The sequence below is a fragment of the Neocloeon triangulifer genome, unplaced genomic scaffold (assembly GCF_031216515.1).
Source record: "Neocloeon triangulifer isolate White Clay Creek 2 clone unplaced genomic scaffold, ASM3121651v1 ptg000020l, whole genome shotgun sequence".
NCBI classification, from domain to species: domain Eukaryota; kingdom Metazoa; phylum Arthropoda; class Insecta; order Ephemeroptera; family Baetidae; genus Neocloeon; species Neocloeon triangulifer.
The window spans coordinates 1,666,597-1,675,653 of NW_026775561.1; the positions used below are offsets into that span (position 1 = coordinate 1,666,597).

Genomic DNA, 9,057 nt, shown 5'->3' on the forward strand with positions numbered 1-9,057 from the left:
GCGCGATCCTGGCTCCTCTCAGACTCGGACGCGAATGGCAATGGCAGTCGGTTTAGCTGGGCAGCAAACGCATTTCATGACTCGAGAAGCACGCGCTTGATATTGATTACGACGTTGCGATTAACCCCAACATGTCCGAAAACAGGGACGAAATACTGATGGATTTCCAGGTAAACACTTCTAATTATTATTGCTCAAAATACGTAGATATTTAAATACAAAAGAATTCCTCGTGTGTTTCAAATGGTTGCTATGCATAGTTTTGTGATTTTTACTTGAGTCATCACCTTTAGAAATATCATTCTGATGGGCCAGCATTCTTTCAAGTTTTGATACAATAGCGTGATAAGTTAAACGCACTTTTTGATTTGTGTTTGCAAATCAGTGTTGCAGAGAGTATTATTAAATGTCCATGTCGATCCACTTTGTAACTTTAAGCTTAAGGTGGAATGTGTGTTTACTTACAAGTTTTTACGTCTAATTTTTAAATTAATTCTATCTCTTTGCAATTTTACGTAATTTTGTAATCTCACGATTAACAGTTTAATCTTTCAAATTAAAATTATGTTAATTTTTTTCAAATATATTAATGGAAAATTTTGTAATGCAATTTTTATTTACAGGCCTGCACTGGAATCGAAGATGTGGGAGAAGCTTTTTCTCATTTAGAAGCTGCTCAATGGGACCTCTTGGTAAAAGATTGGATTTAATTTGGCTGGAAAGAAATATAACTCTGTATTACTTTACCTTTGTAGAAAGCTATTCAGAGGGTGATGCCACAGGATTCCCAAACACTTCCCTCAGAAACCACAGATGACATCGAAATGATTGAACCTGCACTTCCATCAGCTTCAACAGCCCCAAACATTGCAGGACCTTCGACTTCTCAGGCACTAGATAGGATAACATTTCACGTTACTCACGGAGATCAAGAAGTTGATTTCATTGTCAACAAGAAAGATAAAATTGGTATAATATTTGTTTTAAAAAAATATCCAATATCTGAAAGAATCCTCAACTTCAGAATATTTGAAGCAGCTTGTGGGCACAAAATTCAACTTGCCTTCATGTCGAGTAGACCTTCAAGGTTGGAGGCGAACTCCAGCATCTGATAAGATAACATTTGGTGATCTTCGGTGCCCACCGTATGTTCCATTAGTTGTAGTGGTTCTTGATCCTACTCCCGATGGAGTTGCAGCAGCCGACGAGTATGGAACCCATATTTTCTTCTTTTTTTTAGACTACATAACTATTACATTTATGATTTTCAGGCCAAACATGATTGAACGTCTTACCAATAATTTCACATTGAATATTAAAAATGAAGCCAACCAAAAGACATACAATTTGAAATTCCCTGGTAGCAGGACCATTGCTGAAGTGAAACATGATATTTTCGAGCTGACAGACATTCCAGTCAGGCATCAAAAATGGGCTGGTTGGCCCCCATCAGTCTCAGATCAAGTAATTAAAAGTTCCCTTGTGCTTTAAAGTTGATTGCTTTATAATGTTTGTTACAGGTAACTCTTGCTTGTTCTGGCATCAACTATCCTGAGCAAAATTTGACTTTGAGTAGACAAGCATCGGCTAAAGAAAATAAGAAAAAGCAGCCAGTAATTTGCATTGATGATAGTGACAGTTCACAGGGAGATTATGAAGATGCGTCAGAATCACTTAATGGTGATGATGATATGCTATACATGGGCACAGTTGAGACTTCTAGAAAAGTCAGAAACCTAAGTAAGCTGAAACAAAAAATTTCGTCATGTTTTAATTTTGTTTTTCTTTTTGTAGTTCCAGAAGATGTTGATGATGAAATTGCCGGATCAATTTCTTTCATGGAGGAGTATGTCCGACGCTACGGCGAGGCTCATCCTCTATTTCTTCAAGACACGCTCGCGGAGGCTGTGAAAGAAGCATTTAATAAACCAGCTAGAGAGGTTGAAACTGAAATAGAGACTAATTTAATTGAGCTAATTTTTTTATTCATTGCAGCGCCGTCCGTTGGTTATTTACATTCATCATGATGGAAGTGTCCTTGCAAATGTGTTCTGCACTCAAGTCTTGAATTCAGAGCCAGTGATATCATACTTGAGTGAGCACTTTGTAATATGGGGCTGGGACTTCACACATGAGCAGAATAAGCAAATGTAATTTTTCATTTGTGTCATTTTAATATTTTTCAAATGCATTGGCGTTAATTAATTTCCATAGGATGTTGCGCTCCGCGTCACAAAGTCTTGGCCCAATGGCAGCAAATCTAGTGCGCAGCATTGACCTGGAACACATGCCTGCACTTGTTGTTGCCAACAAAATCCGATCGTCAATAGAAATAGTTTCAGTTATGCATGGGCACCTCGTTGTTAATGAGCTTATCAGCAATTTGATGCAGGTAAATTGGCATTTTTTTTAGTCATGATTTTCTGTTTTTGCAATTTTATTATTCATCACTAGGTCAGGGACAGATTCCAGGAGAACCAAACTCAAGAAATAATGGAGGAGAATGAGCGCATGGCTCGAGAAAGGGTTTTGAGAGAGCAAGATGAGGCTTACCAAGCTTCATTGGAAATAGACAGAGCTAAAGAAGAGGCGAAAAAAGCTCAGGAAGTAGCTAAGGAAAGAGAGGAACAGCTGCTTCAATCACATCAAAGGCAAGAAGCTGCAAAAATGGAAGCTAGAAAGGCCGAGGCAAGCAAGAGGCTCCCCAAGGAGCCTGCGGACGCTGATGGTGTTGCCAGGATTAGGTTTCGTTTGCCATCGGGAGAGTTTCGCACTCGACGATTCCATGGAAGCTCACCTTTGCAAGTAATTTTCTATTTAATTAATTTGTGTATTTTTTTAAAAAAAAAATCTTTTGTTTTTTCTTCTTCAAAGGTGCTATTTGACTATTTACTCATAGAGGGCTACCCCCCAGAAGACTACAAGGTTCTCTCAAGCTGGCCTCGCAGAGACGTAAGTTCTATCTTATATATTATTAATAAAATATATACATTTCAAGTTTGATTTTTATTGATTTCTTTATTACTTTACAGCTTACAGCATTAGACAGCACTCAAACTCTGCAGCATGCAAGTCTGTGCCCTCAAGAGACTGTGATCTTAGAAGAGCGATAATTACTCTTAAGTCCTGCACCTGTATCTTTTCTGTATGTTGGTATTTATTCATCTGACTGTAATTTATTTATTCACTAACTCTTGAGCTCCGCGTTTTCATTTTCTCTGTTCAGCCGCACCCAAACAAATCCAGTATCCGATGGGCATCGAGGGGTTCGATATGGAGCCTTGATAGGCCTAAAGAAGTCTGGAGGCAGGTGCATCTCGAAATGCATACTTTCCAGCATTCTTGGCACTGTCTCACGAGGTCCTGAAACAAAGGGATTTTTAAAACTTTAGAGTTGAATTGGGCTTGCAGCGTAAGAGCAAAATTATTGTTTACACAGATTATCTGCCGAAAACTTGATCATCCTAAGATACTTTAGTAGAATAATTTAATGCAGGGCAGTAAATGAAAGATAAGTATTTGCAACTATATTTGCGCTGTTAACTATCAAATTCCAGCTTGCTATAAATTTTCATGCAAGAAATTGGGTGCCTTATTAATACCATCACACTCCAACGATGTAAATTTTACCGTTTTAGTTTGGAATTTGGATTACTTCAGAGTTGAATTATATTCCATTTTTCATGCATTAAAATCTCAACTCTAAAGTTCAAATTAAGTTCAAGAGTTAGTGTTGACATGAAATTCTTTAAACCAATAATTGTTGGGTATATGATCCAACAAAAATTTTCCAAAAGACATTATAGTGTTTTGCTAATAAAATAACTAAAATATATATATATTTTTTTTTAAATGTATCATCTCACCCAGACTGTAATCTGAAGGGTCGAATGAGGTGTTCTCGGTCACATTTTTGGGAATCAACCAGGCAATGGTTGCACTTTTCTGGTAATTGTGGTCATGCATCATTCCAGTTATTTGTGCATAAAAAATATCGCCCTGCTCATCCATTAAACTGACAACATCGCCAATTTGGAAGTATTGACCGTTTAAGAAGGCGTATGATCGAGTATAGCTTTCTCGCACTAAATTTGTCAGTCTTTGGGGCTGTGGAGATGCTTGATTAATGAAATTATTTTGAATTTTCCAATGAACTTTACAATTCGCTTCAGCTGAGACCTTCGACCTTTGCCTTTAGGCAAAGTTGGTCGGGTTGTTGGAATTCCACTTATCAAAGGCTTAATCAAATTGCTTCTTGTATTTCTCAATGACTGGCTCTTATATCCTTCACTTTGACCGCCATTAGAATCCAAGCAACGTCCACAAACTGTCTGCCCTGCATCACCTTTCCTCATTTTTCTGCTACACCTTGGACACCCTAAATTCATGAATTTAATTTTTAAAACGACATACAATAAATTTGGTAATAAATATTAATTTTTGATCGCATACATACATTTGGGCCCCTGAAGATCAGTTGATTTTGTTCTTGCGGATCTTCTAGGCTCAAGAAGAGGAGCGTCCGAATCTTCATTCAATTCGGATGTAGTCGATGGAGACTCCGAATTAGTTTCCATTTTAAATATATTCCTATGCGAATATTTAATGTTTCTGGATAAAAACAAAATCAAAAACAACATATGAAGAGAATGAAATTGCAAAATACTTACGAAACCAACCAACTTTTGATCGTGTTCTTATTTTAGTGGATCAATTTACTGAAGTTGCCACTTGCCAGCTTTTTTGTTTTGTTTTTATTTTGCTTCGCTGGTTCGCTGCCGCTCGCAAGGCAAGAGAGGGGGTGGGGCAATAAGGTCTTATTGGGGTGGGGGAAAGGGTGTTTTCGATTCAGGCTGCCCTCTGATGCCTGTGCTCAAAAGTACGAAATCGCAACATTGGATGAAGGAGATAAACAAAAAAGTTCTCTTACAGCATCAGTTTTGATCAAAACTCCTCATTATTAATTATAAATATTCAGGAATTCCAAGACGGCAACAAAGATGGATATCAGAGATAAGGATAAAAATGAGCATCCCCTTTCACTAAAAGGTACAATTTTTTTAATGAAAACCTCCAAAATCGCTACGCCGTTCACAGCGGCCAGCCGCAGCTTGAAAATTTGTATAAAAAATAAATATTTTTTACAATTGTGTACGTAAGCAACTCTTATCCTTCACATTTTTCACTGAAAAAAATTAAATTTGATGAGCCATGTCATATGGTTGTGACACGCATGGGCAGGTTTCACGAATTATGGGCACCCCCTGTCACAAACTATGGGCACCCCCTGTCACGAACTTTGGGCACCTCTGTCACGAACTTTGAGCACCTCTGTTTCAAACGAGGGCACGCCCTCTCGGCGTGTCACAAATGATGGGCACCCCTGTCACGAATAATGGGCATCTGTCGATCTGAATAAAAGCGGGAGGGGAGCAGATTTTTTGTCTTAAATCATATTTTACACTCATAACAATGTACACACGTGTGTTAAGATGATTTTTCTTGAATTTCACCACCATATAGCGGTTGTCTCACATAATGCTGCCTGAAATTAGCATTGCCCATAATTCGCGACATGACATGCCCACAGTTCGTGACAAATGGATTTCATGAGCATTTATAGAAGAATAATTTTTTTTTACACATTTTAAATAATTTTAATTGTAATGGATGCCAGAAGAACAAATATTAATGCAATTTAAGGGGTGCCCAATTGTGTGACAACTGCCCAAAATTCGTGACACCCCTGCCCACAATTCGTAACAAGCACTTTTTCAACTTTCAAATCTTTACCGCTGATTCTCACACATATGCTGGAATATTTAAGTGATTCTATTGGTGAAATATTGTTGCCAGATAACTGACGAATCAGAAAATACCATAAAACCTCATGTATGGCACATCAATTGCCATCTATGGGCGATCAAAAAAGTTGATATCTTAGCTATGCCCAAATTCGTGACACAACCATAACTATTTTTAGCACTTTCTTAAATCAACTATATTTATAATAATATGTAAATATTTTAATTTTTGTTTGATTTTTCAGTTATGAGGCTAACTCGACCAAGTTTGTTCAGTTCCATGGTAGTTACATGTGAACCAGGCGATATCCCTGGAAATTTATTTGCCAGTGACCTAAAAAAAGATCTGACTTCAGTTAATGGGACTGAAACCCTAGCAGTGGGTCAATTTCTCCTTCTTCCGCAGAGCTTTGGGTATGTTTCGATTTCCAGATGATTATTTGTTTGAATAAATGCAATTTTTTAGGAATCTTTACCTCGGAGAAACTTTTTCCAGTTATGTCTGTGTACAGAACAATAGCTCAGTGACCGTCAAAGATGTGTCGGTGAAGGTCTCGCCATTTGAAATTTTTTGTATACTTAAGCAATATTTATTATTTTGAAATTTTGCAGTCGGATCTCCAGACAAGTTCACAAAAGATTTCGTTATCGGCAATCAGGGCACCGCAAGAACTTCAACCAAGGCATACAGTGGATGAAGTTATTCATCATGAGGTTACTGAACTTGGAACCCACATGTAATATTATATATTTTGGAATGAGAAATTTATTTTACTTATATTTATCTTTTGGTAGACTTGTATGTGAAGTTAGCTACATGAGCACATCTGGTCTGCTGAAATCATTCCGTAAATTCTTCAAAATTCAAGTGCTCAACCCACTGAATGTGAAAACAAATTTCTACAATGCAGAGGTAGGTTTTGTTTTGTTGATATACATCTTCATACAATGATTGAAATTTCAAGTCGGTAATAATAAAAAAATAAGAATAATATAGCATGGGTTTATGACAATTGATTGATATTTTGTGCAATTATTAAACGTCTAATAACTTAATTGAGCACTTTTCTGTTACACAAATTGTGAAGAAAAAGTTCAATCAAATGTGTTTGTATGAATCACATTATGTAATATAATAACAAATAAGAAATACATTTTAATGTCATTAATACAAAATTATATTGACTTGGTAATTAATTTCGGTGGCCTGCTTGTGCTGCATGGACAGGACGTCATTGTAAGTGATCTTCACAACCTGTATTCACTGTACACAACAAATCCTTCCTTTACACAAATTATTTTATGTTGTATGGTCATGTTACTAACAAATAATTTTAGAGTTAGCTTGTCAAAAGTGTCTAATTTGTTTTTTACCTCTATTTTAATTGTCTCTTATTTTAATATCTTCATAATTTGGTGATGGGTGTAAACAATCAGGTTTTTTGTGTGGTGCTCAGAAAAAAGAAACTAAATGTTGTCTTCTGTTGACTAGAATTTCCTTTGACATTTTTCTACCATTCTAACGTTTAAAAAATTCTTTTCTTTTCTCAGTCTGATGACGTTTACTTGGAGGCCCAAGTCCAAAATATGACAGCAGGACCAATTTGTCTTGAGAAAGTTCAACTTGAGTCGTCGCAAGCATTCGTTGGTACTTTCCATTAAAATAATTAATATTCACAAGCTTAGTTAATAATTTTTTATCTAACTTTACTTTTTCATTTTTAGTACGTTCACTCAATCAAGTTAATGGTCGCTCAGTTTTTGGATCCGTGAATGTAGTGCAGCCTCAAGCATGTCGTCAGTTTCTGTACTGCCTGAGTCCAAAGCCTTCATTGTCAAGTTCCACTAACATTGGCAAATTAGATATTGTTTGGAGATCCAACTTAGGAGAGAGAGGTCGCTTGCAGACTAGTCAACTGCAGCGAATGGTTGGTTGCAGAAAAAGTTATTTAGGGACAAATTTTAATAATATTTTTGCAGATTCCTGAATACAGAGATGTCAGAATAACTGTGATCGAATTGCCCAATTTAGTTTACGTGGAGGAACCATTCACGTTTACATGCAAACTTCTAAATACTAGGTAAAGTAACAAAAACTTAATTATATCTTTTCTACATTTAATTTGCGTTTATATTCTAGTGGACGGAAAATGGAGCTAATTTTAAACCTCAACACATCAAGTCCGTGCAATTTGGTTTGGGCTGATATTTCAGGAAAATCATTAGGCACACTTGAAGCTGCCGCCTCTAAAGAAATAAGTCTTACAGCTGTTCCCCTTGCAACTGGCCTACATGTGAGTACTAAAATCACTTAAATTTTCTACAAAATAATAATTAATAAATTTTCAAATGTCAATTAAGAGCATTCCTTAAAATGCTTAAAATAATGTAAATATTAATTGTTGCATTAAGCGTACTAATTTTAAAGATTTTTGAAAATTTTTATGCATCTGTGTACATCATATAACATTCAGGTGTTTAAGCTCACATTAAATATATAAAATTGCAAACATGTATGTTGCAGAATATTTCTGGAATTCAACTCGCAGACAGTTTAAATAAAAAGACATACGACTATGATGAGCTGGCTCAGGTTTTTGTGGTCCAAAAGCCAGTCGAGGAGTGACGTTGTCTTGTAAGCGTTTTGTTATGTGTGTTTCATCACACAAAAATCTATGATAAATATATAGATTAAAAAATTCTTTCATGTTTATTTTTAATTTTTAAAAAAAATATCAATAAAAAATATACTAAAATTACTTTGCCGCAACTAAATGGGAGAAAGAAAATTTTTATGTAGTTATAATTTCAAATAAAAAAAATGGCAAAGTATTAAATTTCAATTACTATGCATTTTATTATAAAGATATGGAGAGTCCATAATTATATAAGGCTAAAAATACTGCGCCAGAACTTTTGTAACGGGCTATAAAAGTTAATTGTTAAAAGTTATAGCAAGAGGCCCCGAGTTTGATTATCTTGTCTTTTTTTGTGGGAACGATGTTGAGTTTCCTGTCCTGGGAGTGGATTTATTGGTGCAGTTTACACAAAGCACTACTTGCTCAGGTAGCTCTGATACCTGCCGTGATGAACCACAGAGAGTGAGGTGAGCCCCAAAGAATAACGCTTGGCTCGCACCTCTCCTTTTTTGCTTTCCATGCCAAAATGACTGGTTTCCGGCTGCCGCCTTTACCAGAAAAAGATACATTGAATAGATATAGCAGCCACTGAGCGAGCGTAATGATGCAGTAGC

At 36.2% G+C, this 9,057-nt stretch overlaps 4 protein-coding genes across 6 annotated transcripts in view; 3 read left to right on the forward strand and 1 right to left on the reverse strand.

Annotated features, from left to right (window-relative positions):
• The first annotated feature begins 9 nt into the window (after nucleotides 1-9).
• On the forward strand, nucleotides 10-3,198 carry LOC132204046 (FAS-associated factor 1). The gene is made up of 12 exons (XM_059632275.1): nucleotides 10-170; nucleotides 624-692; nucleotides 756-969; nucleotides 1,025-1,208; nucleotides 1,272-1,464; nucleotides 1,521-1,740; nucleotides 1,795-1,940; nucleotides 1,996-2,150; nucleotides 2,215-2,392; nucleotides 2,455-2,805; nucleotides 2,875-2,952; nucleotides 3,033-3,198. The coding sequence occupies exons 1-12, from the start codon at nucleotides 132-134 to the stop codon at nucleotides 3,111-3,113; spliced, it is 1,908 nt and encodes a 635-aa protein (XP_059488258.1). The 5' UTR covers nucleotides 10-131; the 3' UTR covers nucleotides 3,114-3,198.
• On the reverse strand, nucleotides 2,988-4,818 carry LOC132204052 (GATA zinc finger domain-containing protein 1-like). Its single transcript, XM_059632290.1, has 5 exons — nucleotides 4,671-4,818; nucleotides 4,457-4,611; nucleotides 4,161-4,378; nucleotides 3,867-4,107; nucleotides 2,988-3,363 (listed from the first exon to the last, which is right to left on the reverse strand). The coding sequence occupies exons 2-5, from the start codon at nucleotides 4,575-4,577 to the stop codon at nucleotides 3,188-3,190; spliced, it is 756 nt and encodes a 251-aa protein (XP_059488273.1). The 5' UTR covers nucleotides 4,578-4,611; nucleotides 4,671-4,818; the 3' UTR covers nucleotides 2,988-3,187.
• Nucleotides 4,819-4,858: 40 nt separating this feature from the next.
• Nucleotides 4,859-8,647, forward strand: LOC132204047 (trafficking protein particle complex subunit 13). 3 transcript variants are annotated; one of them, XM_059632277.1, is made up of 11 exons: nucleotides 4,859-4,920; nucleotides 4,979-5,049; nucleotides 6,050-6,218; nucleotides 6,271-6,355; nucleotides 6,417-6,541; nucleotides 6,600-6,717; nucleotides 7,356-7,452; nucleotides 7,530-7,732; nucleotides 7,785-7,885; nucleotides 7,945-8,098; nucleotides 8,329-8,647. In XM_059632277.1, the coding sequence occupies exons 2-11, from the start codon at nucleotides 5,001-5,003 to the stop codon at nucleotides 8,428-8,430; spliced, it is 1,203 nt and encodes a 400-aa protein (XP_059488260.1). In that variant the 5' UTR covers nucleotides 4,859-4,920; nucleotides 4,979-5,000; the 3' UTR covers nucleotides 8,431-8,647. The 3 variants fall into 3 exon arrangements, with proteins under 3 accessions (XP_059488260.1, XP_059488261.1, XP_059488262.1); XM_059632278.1 differs by having other exon boundaries at nucleotides 4,861-4,879; XM_059632279.1 differs by lacking the exons at nucleotides 4,859-4,920; nucleotides 4,979-5,049 and adding an exon at nucleotides 5,897-6,017 and having other exon boundaries at nucleotides 6,081-6,218.
• Nucleotides 5,751-9,057, forward strand: part of LOC132204051 (protein shisa-4-like) — a 30,843-nt gene continuing 27,536 nt past the window's right edge. Inside the window, exon 1 of the mRNA XM_059632288.1 lies at nucleotides 5,751-5,973. The gene's annotated coding sequence lies outside the window, so the exon portion shown is untranslated. The remainder of the gene's footprint in view (nucleotides 5,974-9,057) is intronic.

Excerpts from the sequence above, each read along its gene's own strand:
- LOC132204052 (XM_059632290.1), bottom strand. The coding sequence starts at position 4,577 with ATGGAAACTAATTCGGAGTCTCCATCGACTACATCCGAATTGAATGAA. Across the intron at positions 4,108-4,160 it reads GGTCTCAGCTGAAGCGAATT|CCCCAAAGACTGACAAATTT; the intron begins GTAAAGTTCATT and ends GCATCTCCACAG. Across the intron at positions 3,364-3,866 it reads CCCTTCAGATTACAGTCTGG|GACCTCGTGAGACAGTGCCA; the intron begins GTGAGATGATAC and ends CCTTTGTTTCAG.
- LOC132204046 (XM_059632275.1), top strand. The coding sequence starts at position 132 with ATGTCCGAAAACAGGGACGAAATACTGATGGATTTCCAG. Across the intron at positions 2,151-2,214 it reads CATGAGCAGAATAAGCAAAT|GATGTTGCGCTCCGCGTCAC; the intron begins GTAATTTTTCAT and ends TAATTTCCATAG. Across the intron at positions 2,393-2,454 it reads TTATCAGCAATTTGATGCAG|GTCAGGGACAGATTCCAGGA; the intron begins GTAAATTGGCAT and ends ATTCATCACTAG.
- LOC132204047 (XM_059632277.1), top strand. The coding sequence starts at position 5,001 with ATGGATATCAGAGATAAGGATAAAAATGAGCATCCCCTTTCACTAAAA. Across the intron at positions 7,453-7,529 it reads GTCGTCGCAAGCATTCGTTG|TACGTTCACTCAATCAAGTT; the intron begins GTACTTTCCATT and ends TTTCATTTTTAG. Across the intron at positions 7,733-7,784 it reads CTAGTCAACTGCAGCGAATG|ATTCCTGAATACAGAGATGT; the intron begins GTTGGTTGCAGA and ends ATATTTTTGCAG.